Below are 26,716 nucleotides of genomic sequence, written 5' to 3'. Positions count from 1 at the left end.
AACTAATAGAAACAGAACACTTTACAACTGCTATCATTAAAAATGTATTTACTAGGGATGCAAAAATAGTTAAAATTGTGATTTGGATCAACGATATATTATTTTTGAGTTCCTAAATGCATGAACAGAATGATAGATTATTAGATCTGGGGCTTTTTAAAATTATTAATATTATTCTTAATTTTCAAATTTATCCATTTAGATAGATAAAGATTCTTTGTATTAAATATTCACGGCCGACACCTCGGATGCTTAGGCTATGCAACTGCTTCCTGTAAATACATTTTTTAAGTAGCCTTTACAGGTGCTTAGTGATTTTCATTTAGGAAGTTTAGGAAGATGTTGAAAATATGGAAAGAATCTTCACATTGATCACATATGTATTAAGTAAACAACAATCTGACATTGTTACTTTGTTTAACGGGAGGAACAGCAACACCAAGCACAAACATGAAGACATACACTTAGCATCATGACTCTATAAGCTCAAAGACTCCAGTCGCTAGAAGGACATGTTGGCATGAAACGTTTCTGCAAACACCATCAGGAGGTGGAGGGGATAGTGGATGCTGGACTGTGCGACATCTAGGCTAATTCTGGTACAGCTTCAGACCAATGAAGACCACCATTTGACCCCCGAGCAGCAACTAAACTTTTTAGACACCAAACGTGGGTGATTTTTAGCAACCTGTGGCTATTTTTCTAGCAGCTATTTGGGCACCAAATATGGATGTTTTTAACAAACCATCGCTGTTTTTCTAGTGGATTGGTGGACACCAAACATGGGTATTCTTTACTGACCTGTCACTGTTTATCTAGTGGCTTTTTAGATCCTAAACATGGGTGTTTGTTTAGCCACTCATCACTATTTTTTAGAGGCTTTTACGACACAAACATAGGTGTTTTTTAGCAAACCCTCACTGTTTTTTTCCAGCGGTTATTTAGACACTAAACTCCATTTTTTGCAAGCTGTAGCTTTTTTTTAAAAAAAAAAATAGGAAATTACGGCTTCTCAAGAAGCTTTTAAGATGCCAAATCCAAACAATCTGCATTTTTCGAACAGCTTTTAAGGCATCAAACAAGGGTGTTTTTGGCAACCTGTGGCTGTTTTTTTTTTACTGAGGCATCTGCTCGCCAGTAGCATTTTAGGCATCTAAGTTTTTTTAGCAACCAATTATTTTTCCTGCAGCTTTTAAGACATCAAACCAGAGTTCTTTAGTAACCTGTCTGTTTTTAAAGTGGCTTTTTAGGCACCAAATGTGGGTGCTTTTTTGGCAATCAGTCACTGTTTATTTGGCAGCTTTTTATACACCAAGCATTAGAGTTTTTAGCAACCTGTCGCTGTTGTTTTGTTTTTTTGTTTTTTACAGATCACAGAACAGATCACTCCTTTTCCAGTGGATTGTAAAAATCAAACATGGGTTTTTTTTTAGCAACCTGTCACTGTTGTCACAGCTTTTCCGGCAGGGATTCTTCCCCCAAAACTGGGTATTTTAAGCCAAAACGTGATCTTTCCCTAACCTTAACCAAGTGTTTTTGTGTGTGAATCTAACCATCATATTATTGAAATTTCAATGTATCCTCTACATAAAAACATGCAATGCTGTGAATCACTTGCTGCTTGAGGAAAATGTCTTCATGTTACGGTTCCTGTTTAGACATCTGAGGACCTGCAGTTATTCCAACAATGTTGGCTGATGTGTTCAGAGCATGAAACAGCCATGGACCACAATTCAAAAGTGCAGATTGTTACATTTTCTAAGACATTTGTATCTATATCAAAAAGTAGAAATGTCTCTACTTAACTTATTTTTTAAAAAGATTAGTCATTCAGTTGTAAACAGAAAAAAGAGCCCGCAGGTTAATCATGTTTAATCACATGAGGAGGGCTGGTGTATTTATGTGGCATCAAACCCTGAGGAATACTGGGTCTCCATGGCTGATGACAGGAGGCCAGTTCACTGCACAGTAGTACCAGTCATCACTGAGCTCTTGAAATGGCCCGGGGATGTGACTTTGAGCTTGTTGTGTCTCCTCGGCCCCACGCTGCGCCGCTTTCCATACGGGGCGGGGTGCCGCTCAGTCCGGCGCACAGAGCAGAGCGCACCGTCACCAGCTGCTCTCCCCGCACCGTCTGTCCGTCTGACGAGACAACATGGGTCTGGAGAAGGAAAAATCGGACACTAGTATAATTATGGACGAGGACGAGTTCAACAGGTCGATAGAGCCTATTTTGTCGAAGAAGGGGAAAGTATATCTGGCAGAGCCGGAACGAGATCCAAACGACATCAACGCGCACTTGAAGGTAAAGTCTCCACACGGTTCGGAATTACTCTTTGAAAGTGAAACTACACAATTTAGTGGTTGTTAAGTTGATTTGTCTACAGTTACTAAGTAACGTGACCTTATTGTTTTCATGAGCCAAACTGTAAGATAGGTAATCTGCAGCATGAATACCTGGAAGTTAATTCTGCCTGCGCGTTAATTCATCATCTCCAAAAACCTTCCGGTCAGCCGGTGTTGAATTTTGCTTTGTTTTTTTCAAAGTTCACTGTGTGTGTCTGTGTGTGTCTGTGTGTGTGTGTGTCCTTGACATGTGTGATCTGACAGGTCGGTTTCGAAGATGTCATCGCTGAGCCCATCTCCACACACAGCTTCGATAAAGTGTGGATAGGAAGCCATGCTGCGTTTGAGCTGGTTAAATTCATCTTGTACCGCCTGCTGACCACGCTGCTGGCCGTGCCCATGGCGTTCATCCTCGGACTGATCTTCGCGGTGCTCAGCTGCATCCACATCTGGTAGGAAGAAGATCCTTTCAACCTGCAGGCTTGTGTTTGCTGCTGGCTCATCTGGCACTGTGCCGAATATTGCCCTTAGAAGAAATATCTTTTTTAGATTTTAATTTGGAAAATATGACAGTAAACATATCGCAAGTAATCTAGACAGAAACAAAAATTATGAAAAAAATATATAAAAGGAGCAATATCAAAAATTATAACATCCAATATAAAAAAAAAATCTGTAAGTGCTGAGGTTTAATTTCCACTGGGGAGAGAGTACATGCCACTTTTTCTTAAAACACAAAAATCATGCTTAACAAGCTACTGTTTGACCAGTCTTCAGATTCTGGCTTAGGGTGTCGATTGAGCTGCTGATTTTTCTCTGATATACCCCCCCAAAATACCACAGAGGAGTTGCATATTTAACATATTTACTTCTATTCTGTCAGAATTTAGCATGGCAACTAACAGAATAATTTCCCAGATTTTGTTTTGGTACTAAAACTGTATTCCTGAGATGTATGTAGAAATGAAGGTAATGTGAGTCATTTTCATTTTTTTTGGAAGGGGGGGGGGGTCTCCCCATTTTGTTGTGTCCTCCCTCCCTTTCAAACCAAAGTTGCAGGCTTGTTTGAGAGCTATAGTATTGCAGGTATCTCACAAATGCTATTAAAGTATGACATTGTCACTTAAAGGGATAGTTCAGATTTTTTGAAGTGGGGTTGTATGGGGAACGTATCTATAGTTTGTGTACTACCTGCAGTAGATGTAAGTCAGTACTCTCTCAGTTTGGAGAAACAGACAGGAGTACAGACACAGAAACTAAGCAATGTACTGCTGTGGATGGGGTTTAGCAGTAAACCATATTTTAGCCACCTAAAAGAATCCCACCTAGAAAAAGATCAATAACAGTTTATGTGTATGCTATACTGAGGGCATTTTCAGCTCTTTATCTTTCTGTCAAACAGCCTGTTCCAACAGGGAAGCTGTTAACGGCTTCAGTTCCACATCTCTTGTTAAAGCCACCAGACTCCATTGGCAAAAACAGTAAGCTCGCTGAACAAGGAGGCTGCGGTGATCAATCAGTTTATGTTATTGTGTCACTTTGGTAAATGTTAACTAACGCTTTTAAACACAAAAGTCACACGATAACACAAACGGACTAACTGATGGAGGCAGTGGTAGACCAGAAGCTCCTGTGTTCAGCAATATTAAACGCCTGTTTCCCTCAGTGAAGTCTGGCTTTAAGAGGAGTTATTTAACAGCTTCATTTTTCAGTTGGAAATCACTGTCTGACATTAAGGTAAAGTCATAAAAATACTCTCAACATCGTACACTTACATTAATATTGTTTTGAGTTGTTTTAGGTTGCTAAAATATGTTTTGTTGCTGCCACCTCCACAGCAATAGATTACTTTAAGTCTGTGTTTAACTCCAGACTGCTTCTTCAAACTGAAGGCATGTCAACAGACATCTAATTTATATAATAAAATGTCTATGGATAAGTATCCCATACAACCCCACTTCAAAAGATAAAAAAAATCCAAACTATCTCTTTAAAATCCTGTTTTGAGCACCAGAAGCACTGTTTAAATGTCTGTGGGAACATTTTGTGACCATTCCTAAGGGGCTACTTGCCTGCGTACTTGTTCTGGTTTTTTGGGCAAACACTGAGAGAAGTTATTTTTACAGTTAACGTCACACGTAGTGAAATGTTGAAACATTTTGTCAATGTTCTGTTTTTACCCTTTTATTTGGATAATGATGTCATGCTTATGTCAGCTGTATGTGTCTGCATCAAGTTAAACCAGGTACCTCGACAAACCCAGCAATACATGTTCCCAACCTCAACCAAAAGAGTCCTTTTATTAACACTTGATGAAACAACATTTCATGCCCAGAAGTGAGCGTCCCATGGAAAGTTGGGAGGAATGTTGAGTTTCTCTGGTAGTGGAAAAAAAACGCCTTGTGCCCTTTGCTGGATAGCTGGCAGCAGCACAGAGGCCTGTTTACAGACCAGAGTGAGACATTCTTCAGATGCAGATAAAGTGTTGCAGAGTTACTTTCGCATGACCTTTTGCCCAGGTGAGGTCAGGTGAATCCATTCACCAGCTGTGTTTGAAGGAGGAAGCCACCACAGGTATTCATCAATAGAGAGCTGAGTGGTGACACTGAGATGGTCAATACATGAGGAATGTCAGGAAGGGACTTCACACTGAGGGGAGCTGCTTCAAAGGAGCTGTCACAACAACGCTGGTCTTTTATGTAACACATTGGAGTAGAGGTCATATGCTGCGAGTGAGACAATATGATATGGTTCACTTATTTTTAACAGAGATGCAAAACACTTTAGAGGTAAGACAGTTACAGTAGCTGATGAAATAACACAAATACACTGGACACTGGTTATGGAAAAGTGTAGCAAATATGTGTCAAAACATCTTAGAAACCCCTCTAACTCACTGAAGTTTGTTTTTGTTTTTTTAATTAGTGAAAATACACCCAAAACAATATTAAGATCTAGGTTATATTTTGATAAATAACATTTAATTTAACAAGGTTTATTTTCTAATATCTAAATTATTGCAAAGACAAGCTGTTTCAATACATTTTTTGCTGAAACAAACAAACAAAAAAAGGCAATGTAGTTTTCTACAAACCAAGGATATATGATTTGGATTCCTAGAATAAAAGTTATGTGCAATCTTCTTTACTTCCAAACTGATGCTCAGTCTATATCAATTGAAAGTAATGCCCTTTTAACACTGATGGTGCTTAATAAAAACCCACAAACCTGCAGTTCTCCTCTAAGAGATGTAATTATAAATGAGAATGTCACTTGAGCAAACATAAGCAAGAAAAATAAATAGACATATAATTTACTGCACTTTTTGAAAGAATCATTTCTCAGCCCCTGTTTTGCAGTGACCTTTTGACCTTCGTCCCTCCAGGTTGGTGATGCCGGTCATCCAGAGCTTCATGATGCTTTTACCATCAATCCAGGTGGTGTGGAGGAGTCTGACAGACATGTTCATAACACCGCTCTTCCACAGTATGGGAAAGAGCCTGTCCTCTGTTCAAGTGCAAACCACTGAGTACTGATGCAGACACCTCTCTGTCCCCTGTGGAGGAAGAAATGTAGGACAGATTGAAGTCAAAGGAGATAAGAGTGAATGATGCTTGTGGTGGAACACATGAGCTTTTAATAAAGTCAAATGTAAAAATTTTGTCTTGCACGAAGGGCCATAGATAAATATGATAATGAATTAAAAAGTTGTTACATAAGTAACAGTACAGTAAGCATGACTTTGGTCATTTGCAGGCAACATACATCTTCAGAATTGTGCTAAATTTGGTTAAAAAGAGACATCTGTGTTACCTATAATTACATATGGTTAGGTTAGGGTTTGATATATGTTGAACAATGCTAATTAAATGCTTTTAAAATAACAATTATACCTAGAAATCTAAAATAAAAATGTGTAGTTTAAACTAAATTTACCCTAATTTTATCCCAGATGCCTTGATGCTTTTTTACCTGCTAATCATCAAATTAATGCCCATGGGTCTGTATGGTTTACATAGGGTTCATACTATTTGGGACTTCATGAAAAGCTCATGTGTGCCACCCAAAATGTTGTTTTATTAATTGTGACCAAAAAAAATTCTCGTCATTCCATTAATTTGTGGCCGAGAGAGCCGTGGAATCAGAGTATTGCTGTTGTTGTTAAGGCAAACCTACTGCTGACTTGCTGAGAGATGTAATATTTCTGCTTTTTCATATATTGTATATATTGCAAATAATTCAGCTAGAAGTTGAATGTAATGAACTGAATCAGAGTCTGAGCGTAGTTCATATGAATATTAAATGCTAAGATGCAGCTTGTTGCACATTTTCAGGCTTATCTGGCTTTTGTCTGCTGTGTTGATATCACAGTGCATTGGCAATAATACTGGGCATTTGCTTTTATATGGAACTAAGCTATATACAATTGAGTTTTTAACATGTTATTAAACTATGCCAAAAAACAGGATTAGGTATCATTGGAGGCTTTCTAATGTATTATTTATACAACAACTAGTTCTCAACATTTGGAGGTATCTGACATAAGAGAACTTGAGTAACTACAGTGTGATGAAGGCGTTCCACGTTTCGTACTGTGTTTGGTTGAAGCTTTGGTTGAGCTGAGACTCCGGTACATGCATATTTAATTTAGAGGTTGTTTTTTTTGCAACAGCGCTGCAGTTAGCAGGCTGAGTTTTGGAACATTTCTGCAGCCTGAAGGGACCTTTTTTGCAGTGGATTTGATTAAGTTGAGTTTAGGTACAACCCTGCACATTCCTACTTGCTATGAGCTGAACAGTATAAAATTTAGGAGGCAAAATAGAGAGAATACATGTAGGAGTTATAGAGCTGTGTCAGGTACATACTGATTTGTTGTTTTAGGTGCAAACCCATCTCTGATAAACAGACACATAACATTTACAAGTGTTTTTGTCATCCTTTTTACTCTGCAAATCATCGATATGTTACATTTTCACATTTTTATCTAGCAAGTACATTGAAATGTCATGTTTCAGCAAGACTGCTTTAATGTGTGGTTAGGTTGAGGCACAAGAACCACTTGTTTATGGTTGGAAAATATCACGTTTTGGCTTAAATACTATATACAGGGTTTTAGGGGCACAATCTCAGCAGGAAAGGCAGTAATGTCCTAGTAAAAAAAATAACAGCTTTTCCTGCTGGTATCTCCGATAGAAAAACAACAAAGGGTCGCTACAAAACATCTGTCATCTGTGGTGCTTGAAAAAGCTGCTGGAAACACAGCAATGACTCCCTAAATTACAACTGGATCTAGTAGAGATGTCTTGGTTTAAAATAAATAACTAAAGTCAAAAAAGAAAGCTTTTTCATCATGGGATGTTTGGAGCCTAAAACCCTGGTGAAACCATTGCAATGAATCCCTAAAAACCACCCAGTTTTGTTGTCTTGAACAGTGGTCGGCTTGGCAGCTGTTTCGAAAGGTGGCACGCCATCCACCATCCCCTCCACCTAACAATGAGAAAGTCAGCAAGTATATTATGTCACTTTAGAAACATTAATATGATACATTGAAACATGCAAATGCCATGTAATTGTGGTTTGCAGAAATCTGTAATGCCAACATTTTCTTCTGCCACCTGTCATTGCTAACTATATTGTGCTTGGATCCCCCCAGAAAACAGAATAAACTACCAGGCTTAAGTGTGATTCTAACATAAGGTATCAGAAAATTAAAGGTGAAATTATCACTGTGCTAAGATACAGAGAGTGGGCATATCAACCAACTAGTCTCTTATAGATACAATATGCAGTTTGTAGTAGGCGATCATCCAGATTTTTTCAGGTTGGAGCACAGTTAGTGGAATTATGGCTGTAAATAACATTTACCTGATTGACAATTCTAGCTTGTTACTGAGCATTGCACTGCAAGCTAGCAAGCTTACCTGCTGAACTTGTTAACCGAGAGAATCATACAGACACGGTTTGGCCCTCTGATAGACACGGTATGAAGTGATGTTTTGTTTCCAGCTGACAAACTGAAAGCAGCACTTCTGTCAGAGCTTTTTAATCCTTTTACGGATGTTAGACCGCTGACAGGCTGCCAGTTCAGTTTTTCCAAATCTCAGAAGAGATCTAGGGTAGGGCTGTGCAATAGTGGAAGACGCAGGTGTGTGGATGAAGTTTTTTTTCTCTCCTTAGCAATACAACGTAGCGCTAATCAACCCCAGCTATTTTTCAAAAATGTATTCGACAAATAAATATTAATGTGACATGCATACTACCTTTATTTGTTTGTATTTTATTTCCTCCATCATTCTTAACTGTTGCTTGGAACTTTTGCTGTAACAATCTCTAATGAGTTCTTCATGACCAAAGTAAAGACATTTTTTCTTTAAGGTAGTTTTGTCTGTGTGGTTTCTTCTTCTGTCCCCAGAGATGAGTGTACTTTGAAATTTGCAGCTGAGTGCCAAAAAAGTCTCGTAAATCACTTTCCTGAGATTGCATAAGACACTTTCCTATACAAAGATGAGCTGTGGGTTCGATGGAACATGACCTGAGGCTCCACTGATAGACCTGCAGGCCTGCACAGCATCTCGACCTGTTACACTCTCCTGTCTGCACAGATTATTCAGCGGATAAGTCGGTGATGTTCTGTACTCCACTGAATAATACCATTCATTACAACTATTACCTTGCTGCAATGTCTTCAGCACTAAATACCTGCTATCATCCTAAGTGGTGTGCAGTTCTGAAGGCTTGGAAGTCTTTTGTTCTCTGACATGATCTGAGACACATACACACCCTTGTGTCCTCCTTTGTCTTTTTTCAACAAACAGACCAACCAACCACTATTCTCACCTTAACTTAAACTATCTTCAGCCAGTGGTGCAAGTAGCACTCATTTAATTAATTTACTTAATTTAAACTAGCAATAATAAAAAATCTGTTACAAGTAAAAGGCTTATATTCAACCTTCACCTGGTGAAGGTGGGTTTTATTTTACTAATTTGCTGTGGTAAAGTTATTTTACTGATTTTCTAGATTTACTCTTACTGTTACTATTGTGAACAGCCAACACGTTCTCATCTCCAGTTGTCACGTACTGCCACTTTGCAGCGGACTTCTGTGTGCGATGTCGCTACCTTGATTTCAACTCAAGCACATGCAATTATGCTGCATGTGGTTATGTTTAGGAAACAAAAGTGCATGGCAACCAACACCCCGGGATGTCAACAAAACCGCATGCTGCCACAGACAGTAAAAACTATGAAAAAGCAGCAAATGGTAAAGTGTAGAAAAAAAGATCACATCCAGACAGTAAGTGAACACTGAGCTCCCACATGTGAATCCAGGATTTAATGGATTTATTCCCCCCCCCCGGCCTGCCTCATAGGGACCTTAGTGCTCCTTATATTAAGCTGTTACCAGCAGCATTTCAACGTGATGCCATCCAGCAGCATATCATGCAGACACGACAGGCTACATCCACAGGGAACGGTTATGTCAGCAACCATTCTCAGGCTGCTGTCCAGCAGTGTATCATGAGGGTGCGAAAGGTGGCTTTTGGTGTTGGGATCTTACACTAAAATCACTGCAAAAGCAGCAGTATTTGATGACCTTCAAATGAGAACTGGATGGATGGATGGATGGATGGATGGATGGATGATAGATATTACACTTTACTCACTCTCTCCTATGTCACTTCTGTTAACACAGACACTCCTTCTATGACAGTCAGGGATTCTTATCAGTCACATGCCCAGCGAGCTAAACATAGCACATGTGATAGTTTCATCATAACCAATCACACGCTCTCTGCTGAGAGCAAATTATCAGCTCTTACTGTGTGACTTCTGTGTTTGATTTAGTCAGCTTTATTTAGCTGTAGTTAACCATCATCATTAGCTTGTGATGGATCCGGTCTGAGCCTTCATCATGCTGTATAGATCTGTTGATTTCTCTCCAGTGTAAGAGTGAATTTGTTTCACTCAGTTGGTTTTAGAAGAGCAGGCGTCACTTCTTAAAGGTCACAGAGGTCATTCTGGTGTCAAGCATTCACTGTGATCACACAGCTTTTCCTGCACCATCCTCCAGAATGGGAAGGTGTTGAGACAGAATCAGCTGTTAATGATCCTGTCCTGCCCTGAGACACTCATTTACATGTGTCTGATAGTCTGATCATGAACCTCATCTGTCTCAGCATAAAGTTCCCACAGATCCTGGACAGCCTTTATTCACTCTTGTCATAAAGTGATGTGTTGAGGTGTCAGAGGCCTCCGGAAAAGTCACGTTAACAATACTTTTTATATCCTGAAGCTTGACTTCGACACCAAATGACAGTTTTTACTTTTTCTCAATTTTGAATAGAGAATATGTCCATATAGGCCAGAAAATATGTTTCACATGTTTCACACAGCAGCATTGCATCTTTATTTGAAACAGGTTTCCATTTGGTTATTTTGATCTGCATTAAGTGCCAGGCCTAATCAAGTGAAAAAGAGTAATTAAGTATGCATATATCACCTTTCTAGAGCAACTGTCATAAAGTGGCCCACAATAAAAAACAAAATCAAGTTTCAATGCACTCTTTCTAAGCCTATTTAATCACTGAAACAAAATTGAGTGAATGAGTGATGTCAAAACAGACACAAAGAGAAATACGTTCAGTGCAACAATAAGAGTATTCAGACCTTACAGAGTTCACAGCTTCTCTATATCGACTTAAAGAAAGGAAAGCAACAACAAGCACAAATGTTTTGGCTAATGTGCTCCTCAGTCAGTGGGCAGGTTCAGTGATAATTACATGTCAACCTCTTTTAATCAGAAAGGGTTAAAGGGTAGAATGCTGACAATTTAAAACAAAAACTGACATTGGAAAGGTAAAGCAGATCTCCAAGGAAAATTAGTGGTAACACCCAGATGCAAAGACATAGTAGGCCAGTGTCATCCTTTGTCAGAAATATGCAGAATTCTCTTAATGAAAAATTCTTAGAAACCTTGGTGCTGCTCTCCATATCAATGTATCCTTTATAATAAATTAAAGTCTAAGCTGTTGGCTTTCATAAAAGTTTCAAAATAATTCACAAATAATCCATAGATCAGTTTTAAGGCAACTGTGAATTCCCACATTATTTAAAAGGGCTTTAACATGACACTTATATTTTGGACCAAACTTACCTTTGACATTAACAGGAGACGGCTTGTTGGATTATTATCTACTTCAATTGCTTACTGTATTAACATTTATAACTGCAGACTTTATGGCTTTTTGGAAATTGAGAAACCTATGAGCTGTTATTCTGCCACCAATAAGTAACTAGTCTTTAAAGTATTTTCTTAAATCATAAATTAGAACTTATGAAATCATTATCACGACTGCCTTATTAGCATGAATGGATTATTCAACAGGCCTACTGGGTAAAGGCTGAGGGCTGCTAAGTGTCGGTGGGCCCCCTGACCTTCACCTGCACATGACCAGGAGGAGACTCAAAATGACCACAAAGAGATGCAAAGGAACTGCAGAGAGACACACAATAACAACAAAAATGTGCAAAAGAACCACAAAGAGACACAAAACAACCAAAACAGACACAAAATGACCCCAGAGACACACAAAGTTACCTCACAGAGACACAGAATGACCTTGAGGAGATAAAAAAAAATGTCTCCAGAAAAGACACAAAACAACCAAAAAACAAAGAAAACATAAAAACACAAAAAGATGCATAACGACTACAGTAAGACACAAAATCACCACAAAGTCTGTGAGTCATGCTCTTCTTTAGAGTGTGGCCTTTTGCATATCTGTCCGCTAGCTCCCATTGTTTTATTATCTGCTCATGCTTATTATAAAGTTATACTAGAATCTTTAGAGAAATCAGTGTTGTTGACAAATAAAATGCTCAACAAAATCCAAATTATGTTTTCCAACAAAAAGCATATAATAGTAAAACAACCAGTTTATTTCAGTGCCATTCCCATCAGAGGCACCTCACCCAAAAAAAATGCTCCTATCACATCCGCTGGCTGAAAAGAGCTGAGTGTGCCAGCTTGTTGCCACTCCAAGGTGAGTTGATACAAAAATGTAAACAAACCAGAGAGACCAGAATGGCCTCCCAACCCTTGTAAAGCTGTGAACAACAGCTAGATTGTCAGTTCATTGAAATTTGGGTTCATTTAAGCTGTGAATGTCAGTCTAAACTTAATTTTCTGAGGACAGATGAAGCCAGTGATGACAGAGTGGGTTCTGTATTTGCTAAAACAGCAAAATAACCTTATTAGTTGTGAAAATCCCACACATTTTCTTATTTATTCATTTCTATTTTGATTTCTTGTGTATTTTTCCTGCTCCACTGCCATTTCAATTGGTCTCCCTCAGGCGAAGGAATGGCAAATATCCACACCTTGCCATCTCCAATTAACGCCCACAGCTCACTGAACAAAAAGGTTATTATACTCTGCATTGATCCCCTAATATAGTAATTCCACGCCGGTTGCAACACTTCTTTAGTTTGAGTGCTGTAACTAAGACGTCAGTGTCTCCTCCAGCCGGGCAGGTTACTGGGTGGCTCTCCTGTCTCTGCTCGCAGGTGATTCCCGGGCTGTGAGGACGCGCTCTGCGGGCTTCGAGGAAACACCGGAGCTTCCCCTCATAGCTCTGGCATTAAATTCTAGTCACGTTCAGCGAAAAGGGCAGGAATTAAATGACCATAGAGGTCCCTGAGAAGAGCCCCAGTCCTCTCAGTTTGCCTCCACGCCTCCCACTCGGCTTCCTAGATTGTCTTCTTGTCTGTATCACCGCGCTAATCTGTTCAAACTTGAGGACAGCATGACAGGAGGACTGAAGGACGGCGAAACAGAAGAGGTACAGTATGGCTCTCATACAGCTGCTGCTATTTCTGGTTAAAAGTTTTTAGCTGACACGGATTTTCCTTTATCGAGGAGCTGATTATTCTCGCGCATAGAGTGCGTTCATTAAGGAAATTCGGATGTTTTATCCAACGCCAGAGCGCAATGTTTCAATCGTTATCTTAATTTCTGGCACTTGGTCATGAACGCTTTCCCCACACACGCTGGGGGAATGTGAAGGACCATTGAGTATACATTAGCATGTGGGTGAGAGATTTTACCGGCTAAAGCCTTTATTAACAGGACAGACTTTTGATGTTTTTAAACGTGAACCACAAACGTTTTTATATTCGTGCATAAAAGCGCCAAGAAGGGCACATCCGCAAACTTTTTTTTTTTATTCCTAACATGTTAACTATAAATTATTCACATGCTTTAACGCTAAATAATGAAGCCATACAGCTGTCAGTGGCGCAGAGGACAGAGTAAAACTGTGGGGATATTTTTTTACGCACTTTGTTTTTGAAGCGATGGGCGTGCGTTTTTTTAAAATTAGCCATGTTCACAAATCAGATTGGAAAGGAAATTAACCTATATCCAATTTGTGCAAACATCGAAAAAATATTTAGAAAAAGCCTATTAAAGAATTATTTATTATTTTGCGCCTTTACGCATATAAACATGTTGCCATGCTCACAGACAGCTACATGTTGAATCAACTGTGTGCCAGGTCAGGATATGATCTTTCTGTCCGGGTGGTGAGGACCCCTTGCGGCTGGATCGAAGGGTGTGGTGCTTCACTTTCATTTAAACCCATCCCTGTTTGTGGAGCAGGCTGGTTAACTCGCAGCTCCAGTCTCTCTCCCTCTCAGCGCGCTGTGCACACTCTCCCTCCTCCTCTTCACCCTCTTCTTTTTCTGCCTCCTCCGGATTCTGACAGGAGTTTCTGCATTCGCCGTTCATCCGAAAACAAGGGAACATATACAAACCAAACAACAAAGACATGGACAACGACAGTCTGAACGAGAAGACGATGGAGGATGTCCACACCAAAGAGATCGACCTGGTCAACCGGGACCCGAAGCGCATAAACGACGATGTTGTAAAGGTGAGTGAACCTGGAGGGCTGTAAACTGTGGAGCTTTGGGGTATCAATGTGCAGCTTTTTAGAGCTTTTCTTTATTTTCGTGGCACCATAACGTCACCAGAATACCTGTTGCACTTAACTTATGCTCAGTGGAACCTCCTGGCAAACTCCGCAAACTGAATTAAACTTTGCCGTAATGTATGATCTGTGAAGCTGTGCGCGTCAGAGACGCACGGCAGTACTTTTGCGCACTGTACTGGGCGCTGTGGTTCCTGCAGTGTTCCCCCTCAGTGACTTTCCCCTATTAGGAAAAAACCTTTTCAGTTGTATTAAAGCCTTTTGAGGTGATACAATGGCAAGCTATCCACATGCGTAAATATCTGCGCATCCACACTCTTGAACATCCTCGCTCCAACAGAGGAAACATTAAGAATTTCCTGTTGTTGGAACACTTATTTCCCACAGTCCTTGCTGCTCACGCCTTGCTGTTGGGAAAGTAGAATTCTTTCCATAAGAGAGCAGCCTGCCCTGGCCGCATAAATACCGAGTGTTTATTTTGTTTAAAGGAGTTAGCAGAGGGAAAGAGGTTGTAACAGCAGAGGAGTGGCGCGCTCGAAGCCACCTGACGCGTTTGTATGATAGCAGGGAGCAGCGGAGCCCCGGCCGCCCTCCTCTCCAGCTGGGGCACGCTTTTTTTACGAGAGTAGGGTCAAACACTCGCTGCGTGGGGCAGGAGAGGTCAGCTCTTTGAAATGCTTCGATTCTGCCTTGTTAAAACAGGGAAACACCCAAGTAGCCAAGTAGTAGTCTGCGGGGATATCCCTCACCACTCCCCATCTCGCCTCCCTTTCATTCCTCCCATCCTCTCCTCCCTCTCTCCCTTCTTTCCTACGTGCCTGTAGTTGCGTCACAGGAGCTGACATCTATGTGTTGCTTTTATTGGCTGCTCTCTGGTTCCAAGTCATTACTGACAATCTGACATTATTGATTTAGTTGATTGATATCTTTAGTGGATAACAAGTTACTGTGGGTGATTGAAATGTGCTGACTGTCATGAGATGCTTAATTTTTCACGAGAAATGTTTAAATATCTGTTTTTACAACATGTGGATGTATCACACAAAATGTCTGAAAACCACATCTGTAATTTTTTTCCCATGTGACAACTAATGAATTCACATTTGCAAGCCACATGTGGTGCATTAAGTGTGAGATAAATGAGAAAAAGTCCCACACAGTCTGTTCTATATGACCAGCAGATATGTGTCCTTTCAGTTCTGCCACATGAACAGTTTTGCCTGTTTTCTTCTGTCTCCATTTCTTCCACCGCTCTCTGCTTTCTCTCCCTCCAACTTCTCCTCCATTGTGACAGTGAGTCAGACTCTCCTTCCAGTCTCAGAATAGAATACAGCTTTATGATTGTCCCGCCCCTCTCTAATCAACTCAACAGACCGCTGGTGAAATTATCTGAAATCACATGCGCCTACACTGTAAAACCTCTGCAAGGAACTGTTAAGAGCTGGATACTTGCACTCAAGTATAGTAATGAGGTACTTTTCAATTAATTAGATATACTAACTTTATGCTACTACTCAAGTTCAAGTAGTTCAGCTGAACTTAAGCAAACCTAATTAAAATGCTGCACCATAAATAGCAATAAACAGGGGTAGAGGCCACTCTGCTCACACAATTAGCACTTTGATACTTTAAGTGCATCTTTCTGATCATACTTTTGCTTTTAATGTAGTGCTTTTACACTGTGCTATTGTTACTTATACTTTAGTAAAGGAATCTGAATACTTTATCCACCACTGCTCCTAACCCTAAAACCTGCAAATTGGCTTGTTTTCTTTCAAAAACATGGAAAGAAGACAATGAGCAATGAAAGAATAAATGATTAAAAAAAAAATAGAAAGACATCAGCAAAAAATAGAAGGAAAATTCTTTGTTTTTTAAGAGAAAAAAATAAATAATGAAATGATCTGGGGGGGAAAAGTGCTAAGAAATATGATAATTTTGTAACATAATTTTGAATCTGTAATTATAACAGTAATATATATATAGCTTTTCCCTAGCTTTTTTTCTTTTTTCCCTAGACATTTTTTCTGTAGTGTTTAAAAATATATATTTTCTAAATCTACTAATTTCTTTCAATTTGTGGAACATGTCTTACCAAGTTGCTCATTGCCTTTCCCTCCACGTTATTATGAATTCACACCAATTTCCTCAGGGTTCAAAGGGTAAAATACTTGTGAAAGGCATCTGAAAGCAGCACAAAAAAAGTAACCTTGCTCCAGGCTTCAAAGAAAAAAACAGAAAAAATCACTTCATACAGACTTAATAAACTCAAACCATATTTCAAGGAACATCTGCCCATGTAGGGAAATACTTTCTGTGAGGAACCCAAAGGTGCTTACTCCTTCTCTCTCAATTCCCAGCCTATAGTTACCAAAAGAGAATGTTGGCAGTGTACATTTCTGAAAACCACAAATTTACATTTGCATGATTCATATATATGTCTTTTAAAGTGATGAGCTGACGTATTCAGCAGGAGGTGGAGGGGTTGGTATGACAACTAGGCGAGAAGCCTGCCAAGCTGCAGACCACTGGTAGAGACCAACAACCAACAAAAGCAAGTCACTGCTGTGTTTCCAGTGGCTTTTTAGGCACCAAACGTGGGTTTTTCAGCGACCTGTCATTTGTGTTTCCCTGCAGCTTTTTAGGCAGAAGCTTTTTAACAGAAACATTGCTGCGTTTCCAGCAGGGATTTTGCCCCCCCACAGTATTTTAAGCCATAACATGATTTTTACTAACCATAACCACATGTTTTTTTGTGCCCAAAGCAGACCACACGTTAATATCCGCATTGTTTAAACAGAAGGGTTTGACATATCAATAAGGTGTATTTGCACAGTAAGTTGCATGTTATGTATCCATAGTTTGCAGAAACGTATAAAAGCCAACATTGTTTTCCAGTGATTGGTGTCGGTTTCTAGAACAAACTCTGATGAGCCTGTAGTTTTTACAGTGTGCTGTATACAGCTTCTCCGAGGTGCTTTGAGGTCAATGAAACACTTCTGCCAAGTGGAAGCGTGTGTTTGGTGTGCCCCAATGAAAAGCACAAGCAGGGAATCCCTTCCAGCAACCCCTATTCTACAATCCACCGTGACTGCACACCCCCCTACCCCCCACATACAGCACTCACACATTAATGTGTGCACTGTGCATGCATGTTGTGTACATGCACACACAGACTCACAAACAAATACACGCACTGCATTCTTGTAGGCAGAGGAAGACAAGCTGTTCTCCTGTAGCTGCTGCAGCTGGCCTCAATCACCTGGCCACATCAAACAAGTTCCATTACTAAAATGCATGTGGAGTTTGCCCTGCGAAAAGAGGTTTTTTTCCTCTGGAGAGTTTGTGGGTCTTTATATAGCAAAGAGGAGGAGTCCATGGAGTAAAAATGCCTCCACTAGAGATAAATTTTGAGAGGGAGTTGTGAGAAGTTTGATCCAAAGTCTTCAAGGTCGAATTGAAAGGAATGAAACACTCCCTCTGGGACTGCACAACCTGTGATAAGTTGACTCTTGATCATAATCTTAGTACCTCATTCTGGGATGTTTATTTGATTATGGATTTATTGTCACTGTTGTGTAAATTTCTCATTCCTCCAATTTTGCAGATTTCTGTGCTTTTATCACAACTTAACCATCACAAACACCTCTGCAGGCTGAGACATCTCATGCTTGTGAAACTCTTTCAAACTCAGTGCAGTAAGATCTGTACCATCCAAATGTGTATTGTTTTAATTTTTTAAAAACACTATGAATATATAACAAAACTATATGATTCATTTTTATGGAGGGGTTTATGTGAAGTTTAATCCTTTGAAACCTGGAGCCAGGTCACTTTTCTTGTGCTTATTTTGCAAGTACTTGTATTTAAACCTTTGAACCCTGAGCAAATTGACAAAATTTCTTTTAGAAATATTAGGGAAAAGGCAATGAGCAACTTGGTAAGACATTTTCCAAAAACTGCAAGACATTAGTAGGTTTAGAAAATCAAAATCAAACATGTCTGGGGGAAAAAAGAAAGAAGCTAGAGACAAACTATTTATAATGATCACAGTTACATATTTTAATTTATTGAAATTGCTACAGCATTATTATAATTTCTAAGCACTTTTTCCAGACCACTTCCTTTTTTGTTTGTTTGTTTGGGTTTTTTACCTTTCTTTTTCTTGTTCGTTATTTGTTTGTTTGACCTTTTTTTCATTTCTTTACAAATTTTCAGGTAATTTTCTTGTACTTTTTACTAATTTCTAGCAAATTTTTGGGTTATTTCATCTGGGCTTGATTTCTTTCTAAAACATGGGACAAAAGTCAATGAGCAACTAAAAGCAAGAAATTAGTAAAAAGTTACAAAAAAAAAATTGCAAACACTCAAAAAAGACCAAGATAGAAAACAAAATTAAACAAAACAAAAACAAACAAGGAAACGACCTGGAAATAATGTTTGAAAAAAAAGTTATAATTCTGTAACATAATTTTAAAATATATATTCATGGTAATTGTAAATATAGTTTGTTGACACTGCCACACTCATACAATCATGGATTTTCCCTTATGAAAAAAATAGAATAAGAATAGAATAGAATAATAGTTAATCCAGGTTTCTCTTCTCTGCCAATCATCCTAATCTCTCTCCTGAACCAAACGTAGTTTTCTTTGGCTACCAAGCCTTCAAAACCAACAAAAGAGTCCATTAATGTGCCACACTCTGACCTTCTCCCCCAGCAGTTGACAGCCTGAAGATAGAGCTCTGGAAATAGCACTTCGCCTTATTTACTCAATAATAGTCGCCTTGCTGACTGGTCACATGCTGACACCGAGACTCATTGTTTCATATCAAACCTCTGATTGGGCCCTCAGAGGTCCATGCTTTGACCCAGCAAAACATTCTGTTGTAGTAAAGTACACAGTGTTTGGGTGTTTTCAATCCTTTTTATACTGTAGATGTTTAAATTTGGTCATCATTGTTTCATTCATTTACTTGGACCCTAGGAAATTTTGATCTTCTTTTCCAAAGACATTCTTACTTGATTAAAAAGAAATGGATTCCCATTTCCTTTGTACAAAATGAAACCTTCTGAAGTCTGAAAAAAAATCAGTCCAGTTCTGACGCTGTTTAACCTTAGCATGATGACTTTTAGTGATTAGATATTAAAGGGATAGTTTAAAGTGGCGTTGTGTAAGGTATTTTTCCAATCAGTGTATTACCTACAATAGATGCCAGTCAGCATGCCCAAAGTTTGGAGAAGCAGGAAGAAAATATTGACAATATAGTATACACTCAAACTGGTATTGATTTTTTTAAGGCGGCTCCTTCAACCTGATTGAGTGTCGACCACCATCTATTTTAAATAATACTCTGACTGTGGACAAGTACCTCATACAACCCCACTTCAAAAATGTGAACTATCTCCTTAAAGCGCCAAACGTCAGGCAATGATGCTGAATTTCCTCATAATGTTGAATACAAACTAATATTTAGAAAACTAAAACTGTGGAAACAACAAAAAAGAAAGCACGAAACAACTTTACGTTATGAAGTCAAACCTCTCCACCATCCTGCTGTGGGTGTGTTTGTGCCTCTTTGCAGCAGGCTCTCATTTAGTCTCAATCAAAGTTCTGGAAAATGAAGCAGAGTGGGTCCACTTTAAAATTTGTAGCTGTGGAAAAATTAAATGGCCGCTGCGCTGGTTTTGTGGCTGCAGTCAGATTTATAATATAAGGCTGTAGTGAACTCTGCCAGTTGGTGCTGTGAGAGAGGCTTTATGCTGCTGCTTGGTGTAGGAGAATTGGACGTACTAACCCTGTTGGTATATTATAGAGCTCTGTTCCAAACTAAGACACCCCGGACAGGAAAAAACATGACATTTACTCTTACATAATGAATGACTGAGTGACAACATGAAATTAAGCCCTAAGATGATTTCATAGTCTGCACGCTTCAAATTGTAGACTTAAAAAGAAAATCTTGTCAAGTCCTTTTTGTCTTTAAAGTTTAAGTTAAATTGTTTTAGAGTAAGTGAAAAGAAATTCAAATGTTTTCTAAAATTCAAAAATTCTATTGTAGCAACCATCCATTGATTAAAGGTTTTGATTCAAGCTGCAGACACAAATTTCTTAAAACTGCAACTTTTCAAACAGGTTTTTAGGCAAAAAAAAAAATAGGTGTTTTTTTTAAATCCATTGCTGTTTTTCTACCAGGGATAGTGTTTTTACAGATCCATTGCTGCATTCTCTTTCTGGATAGTGTGATGAAAAGCGTGTGTTTACTAAGCCAACATTGCATTTTCTGCTGCGATAGTACCATAAAAAGTAGTTATTTTTAATGTGAAGTATTGCTTCACTTACAGGCGGGATGCCTGTGCCTTTCCAAAACCATGTATTTTGAGGCAAAACATGATCCTTCTCTAATTAAAACTAAGTGGTTTTTGTGCCTAAACTTAACCACACATTAACCACAGGGTTGTTGAAAAGTTTCAACATCAAATTTCGTCCTGTACGTCAGCAAAAGTCCAAACAACATATTTTACTATTCATCTGCACACACTTTGATGACACAGAGCTTGTTGAAAATCAGCAACATTTCCGTTTATTGTTTTAACAGACATCTAACATTGGGCAAGAATACACATAAGCATACTTCTTGCAAAGTAGAATTTGTATCAGTTTACAAATCTGATTCAGAGATTCAAAATGGTTAAAGTAAACCATAATGTGCTTCCTTTTATGCAAACAGTCAGTCTGTGAAAGTGGGCATCACGTCTTCCAAACAGTGAACAGTATCTCACTTAGGAATGAAGCACTTCACTTTTCCATTTCAATGTCAGCGTGACACTGGACAATATCTGCATGACTTATTGATATTACAGCCATTAGCCTTCAGTAGCCCAACTAGTCTGTTAGAGGAGACACAGTCTCCAAGTAACTGTAAAATAAATATTGACTCTGTGTTCAGTGGAGAGGATGAGAGAGGGCAAGAGAGTCTGCATTGTGTTTACAGTGTGTGAGTTTTCACTTTTCCCCCCTGTTCCTTAACCCTTTGAAACCTGAGCAAATTGGCTTGATTTCTTTCACAAACATGGCGAGAAGGCAATAAGCAACAAAAGAAAAAAAGTACAAGAAAATTACCTGAAAATAGCAAAAAAAAATCTCTCTCTATTTTTTTTCCCTAGACATTTTCCCTAGCTGTTTTCTTTTTACCCTAATCAAACGGTCAAACTAGGCAGTGCAGATCAAATATAAAGCAAGATTATATTATTGCTCAGCCTATTTCTGCCCTAAAGTGTATTCAAAAACAGATTTTAGTGCTGCATTTAGGTTTAACCCTTTGATGCCTGGGAAAATTGTTCTTTCCAAAGCATGGGAAGAAGGCCGTGAGTAATGAAAGAATAAATAACCAAAAAAAAAAAAAATGCGCAAGAAATAAGAATATAGTACAAAAAAATTACCTGAAAATTAGCACAAAAATACAGAAAAATTGCAGAAAATTTGCATTTTCTGCTAATAAACTTTGTTTAGATTTGCATTTTCCCTATTTTACCATAATTGGTCACACTAACTGTGCAGCTTTCCTTCTGTTTATTCCACAAAAACCAGAAATTTGAAACACATCACATCCTGTTCACAACAGAAATTTTCCTGAGATGCACCACACAGCGAGTGTTTACAACAACAGATGTAAAAGCTTCTAGGAACTCAATTTAGTCTGATAATTATTTAGATATCAAATTAGGGACATGGTGTCTTTAAACCACCAAACGGTGGAAGTTCTGACAATGTTTTATTGGCTACAACTGGTACATCTGTGGCCATAATTTAACTTCGGAATTGCTGAAAAGCTGACTCTTAACTTGGTTTGAATTCGTCCAAATTTATCCTCAGAAGAACATCTGTTTTCTGTCTATCAAGTGGTGTTTGATGGAGATTAGCTCTGGAGAAACAAATCCTTTGCAGAATGTGCAGCAGATGCTAGAGATAGTGCATGTAGCAATCAGTATTTTGGGCGAGGCAGTTTATTGGTGGTTAGACCATGTACCAGTCGCGGCAAGTGGAGATGTGAACCTTTCCAGGAATCCCACCCTCTATTTCAGCAAACTGACAAAATAACCTGGGAGGGAAGCTTCTGATTTATGCGGAAATAATGAACAAGTTTCTGAAATACTTTAATTAATTTGCACCATATCAAGGCCTTTGTGAAATTCTATTGGCAGTGGATAAAGGTATTTAATGAGTCATAGTGATGAGTCTAATGTGAATTTTGTGCTTAAATGTCTCCGTGTACCAACTTAAATAAAACTTTTTTTTTACTTAGGCCTACCTGTAGTGTTATAAATCCATGGTAGTTTCAGTTTAATTTGATAAGGTGTTCAGATAATCATCTTTGAGATTGCTGCCACCCAGAGATAATGGGTGAATGAAGTGAATGTTGAAAAATGATGTCAGGCTTGCATTAGCTGACTTATTCATATTTCACCATCAGTAGATCGTTTATCGGCTGTCTGGCAACCAGCTGATAAAAACATCCAGTGATATTCTAACCAGAGTACCAGACATTTCTCACTAAAACTCTGCTGATTTGTATAACTCAGTTTGCTGTTGCAGCTGTTTGTATATGGCATGTTTAGTGTTGATATGATTTATTGTGTTTTTTCTACATAGACTGTTCAAAAGCATGGATGTAGCCACCATGGCACCACCCATTCATTGATTTGTTTTGGACCCTTAAATAGTAACTTAACTCCCAAACTACTTTTTTTTAGTTGAAAAGCAATTTATATGGGTATTTGTTGATTTGGTCAGGTCCAACAGCTGACATTTGATATTAAAATTCTACATAATGAGTATAAATAAACATAGTGACTGCCCTTTAAAGGTTGAAACTTGGATCCTGCATTTTAATTTCGCTATTGGCTGATCCTGGTAGCAGGAGCCTGCTTTCATCAGCAACCGAGCTCCCTGTTGCCGCCCCATCGCCGAGTTCTCACCAATTGGATTGAGAGATGGCACGATTAGGTGACTGTGCATGTCGTCCCATCCCAGCCCTGCCCACCTTTTAGGCTTTTTCACACTCCAGGAAGGTGGCACGAGCGGGAGGTTTAGTGACTCTTTGAATTTGGCATTTTGGCCATCGCCATCTTGGATTTTGGGGGCCAGAAGTGACCATATTTGGACTAGGGGGTGAGGATAATCCTAATGCTAGCTGCTATCTTGGCTAGCACAGTGCATTTTGACATGGACCTTTTTTAGTCAAAGTATCCCCATAGAATGGTTTGTGTAATATGCAAACACAACAGTATGATATCCCAAGAATTAGCACCCCACAAAATATGTTACGTCCATAGATAGAAGTCACATTACTAACATGAAGTTACGAAGGTTAGGTTTAAGCAGTTAAAGTTACCATGGCTAGGTTTAAGAAAAGAAATATGGTTGGGCATCTTTAGGTTTAGTCAAGTTGAGTTACTGTGGTTAGGTTTCAGGGAAAATCATGGTGAGGACATACATTAAGACTCCATCTTCTCTCAAAGTTAATGCAGTTCCAAACATCCCTCTCTGTGGAAAAGTCCCAGGGGAAAGTCCTGTGTTTTGTGACCCATCCACCACTCCAACCTGCCTCCTTACAAGACCGCTCCGGAGTGCCTCCTTGTTTACTCCCATCAGCGCATTGATCACATGAACGCAGCCTTCTAAAATACATGGATTATGTACAAATTACTGGCTCATGATTTTGTGGGATATGTTCAAATTTGGGTCTGCTAATGTAACGAAAGCATACAAATGATTTATGAGAACACCCTGGAAGACTAGTTGATGCAAAGGAAACAATTAAAAGGAGTCCAAATAAATGACAAACAAAGATAACTGTAGATCTAGAACAACTTGTTATAGATCTACAAAAAGCGTCTTTACCAAACCGTTTCTTACTCTTACACTCCCTTTTGTTCCAGGTAGACTTTGAGGACGTGATCGCCGAGCCTGCAGGGACCTACAGCTTTGACGGCGTGTGGAAAGCCAGTTTCACCACCTTCACTGTCACCAAGTACTGGTGCTACCGGCTGCTGACGGCGCTGGTCGGCATCCCCCTGGCGCTTATCTGGGGAATCTTCTTCGCCATCCTGTCCTTCATTCACATCTGGGCCGTGGTGCCTTGCGTCAAGAGCTACCTGATCGAGATCCACTGCGTCAGCCGCGTCTACTCCATCTGCGTGCACACCTTCTGCGACCCGCTGTTTGAGGCCATGGGCAAGTGCTTCAGCAGCATCCGAATTCGCATGACCAAGGAGGTGTAGCATCTTCAAAAAGGAGGAGGAGGATTAACGGAAAGAGGGGAGGGAAGATGGGAGGGCCAGAGCAACACAGATGGAGGGGAAAGACAGAACAGAAAAGAAAACAGACCTCTGGAAAACGAGAGGGAAGACTTTTCCAGAGCTGGGCGGAGGTTGTTTGGTAGTAAAGGGGTGTGGTCACATGGCACCTGACTCCGCCTTTTTCCACTCGCTGTTTTTTCTCTCCAGTGTTACCAAACGGGTGGGCACAGGAAATCAAAGGGTCGTTCTCCGGGGGGATTTGTTGTTGTTTTGTTTGTGTTTTAGTTTTTTTTTGTTTTACTTTTTTATTCCTCACTGTTAACATTGTCAAGCAAGCGACCAAGCTCCATATCTGTTTTCTGTCAGTTTTGCCAAATGATGTTACTTCCTTCCATAATTTCTATGGAAAGCTTATCACTTTGATTGATTCTTGTGAAGAGGGGATGTCAGGGTGTATCACTGTCTTCTCTCGCGCTTATTAGTGTTTGTTTTTTGGAGCCGTTGGGCGGGGCAGGATGGCTGGATGTCAGGGTTAGAAAGGTCGAAGAGAAAAAGAGAGCGCTGCCAAATTCTATCTGACTCAGCAAAAACAAAACAACCACACAACAACACAGCAGCACCCCTCCCTCGGCCCCCCATGACCTCCAACCCACTAAAACCAGTGTCCCCTCCCGCCCCGTCCCCAGGCTTTCCAGCAGTCTGACACACTGAACCTGCCCTCGTTCCTGCATGCACCCGCGTCGCCTTGCCAGCAATTCGCCGTCCGCCACCGCCACGCCCGCCACACAGCCTTACAATGCAGAGATGATCTGCGTATCAACTTGCTCGCTCTGTGCATTCTTATTTCACCTCAAACAAAATTCTCCAGTGCAGGTTTCATCACCATTATCGTCAGAATCACATGAGTGTGCGACAGAGAATGTTGATTTTTGCCAAAACTATCCTTTTTGTCATTTTAAATGCACATCAACATAGTTCCATAGCAAATGCTTTTTTCCTACATAAATATGAAGAACTTTGAGGTTTTAATAATGCCGTTGTTTTAATATCCTGTATGTACTGTATGGATGTTGATGCAGAAAATGAGACTTTACAAGCTATGGCCTCATTCCAGTGCACTAATCTATGGGAAAGTATTGTTAGTGAATAGCACTAATGAAGATCTCCTGTCTATATTTGCAAAGGTAGAGTACTAGCAGTTACTTTTGCACTCTGCATGTATGCTGTGCAGTTACAAGCTTGTGTGGAGATGTTTCTTATGCGCTGTGGTACTTACACAGGTTAATGCATTGGAATTAAGATAATGTGAGATAGAATGTGTGATTTTGGATGCATTTTTTATTTGTTAACTGGTCATAATTTTGCACCATCCCCCCTTTTTTGTCTTCCTCTTCTTTTTTTTAATTTTAATTTCCCCTGACTAGTTTGTTCTGCTGCCCTGCTTTTTGATTGTGGACACGATGCTGAAAAGCATCAAACTGATGCCTCCCGCCCCAGAAATGGGTGAAGGGAGGGATGGTCGGGTGGGGTTTCTGCAATGGGGGTGGGGGTGGGGGGTTATGTTTTATTGAGACACTAAGCTCGCTTTGACTTCGTCACCTTCAGTCTACCTGCTGTCTTCTCACAGGGATGGTAATATCACAGCACCTGTTCCTTGAATTGAGTGTTTTTAAGCTCTAAAGGTGATATTTTTATAAGAGAATATGTTTTTCCTTTCTGCTTTTACTGTTCAATATCACGCTGTGCACATTAAAATTTAATATAATCCAGTGTGCAATTGTTTGTTCTTAATCTACATTTTCTTTACCAGAATTGATTAACAATTTGAAACCTGGGTAAACTGGCTTGACCGCATTCAAAAATGAGGGAAGAAGGCAATAAACAACAAAAGAAGAAATTACCCAAAATTAGCAAGAAATAAGTAAAAAGTACAAGAACATTTTTTACTAAGTTGTTTATTGCCTTTTTCCCCCATGTTTTAGAAAGAAATTGCACCAACTTGCTCAGGGTTCAAAGTTTGAATTACTTTTAAATTTGCCAGTTTACGCCCTTTCATAGCAGCAGTGGTGCTGCAA

General features: G+C 39.4%; 2 protein-coding genes across 2 annotated transcripts; both read left to right on the top strand.

The window, feature by feature from the left end:
- The first annotated feature begins 1,827 nt into the window (after window positions 1-1,827).
- cav2 (caveolin 2) lies at window positions 1,828-8,720 on the top strand. The gene is made up of 3 exons (XM_042496739.2): window positions 1,828-2,305; window positions 2,611-2,798; window positions 5,732-8,720. The coding sequence occupies exons 1-3, from the start codon at window positions 2,156-2,158 to the stop codon at window positions 5,880-5,882; spliced, it is 489 nt and encodes a 162-aa protein (XP_042352673.2). The 5' UTR covers window positions 1,828-2,155; the 3' UTR covers window positions 5,883-8,720.
- Window positions 8,721-12,843: 4,123 nt separating this feature from the next.
- cav1 (caveolin 1) lies at window positions 12,844-26,411 on the top strand. Its single transcript, XM_042496729.2, has 3 exons — window positions 12,844-13,189; window positions 14,114-14,281; window positions 24,282-26,411. Exons 1-3 carry the CDS (start codon window positions 13,154-13,156, stop codon window positions 24,621-24,623), a joined length of 546 nt encoding a protein of 181 aa, XP_042352663.1. The 5' UTR covers window positions 12,844-13,153; the 3' UTR covers window positions 24,624-26,411.
- Window positions 26,412-26,716: the final 305 nt, after the last annotated feature.

This window comes from Plectropomus leopardus, chromosome 7 (assembly GCF_026936395.1).
Source record: "Plectropomus leopardus strain MGB_pleo_1.0 chromosome 7, ASM2693639v1, whole genome shotgun sequence".
Lineage (NCBI taxonomy): Eukaryota > Metazoa > Chordata > Actinopteri > Perciformes > Serranidae > Plectropomus > Plectropomus leopardus.
This window is presented reverse-complemented; position numbering and strand designations above follow the sequence as displayed.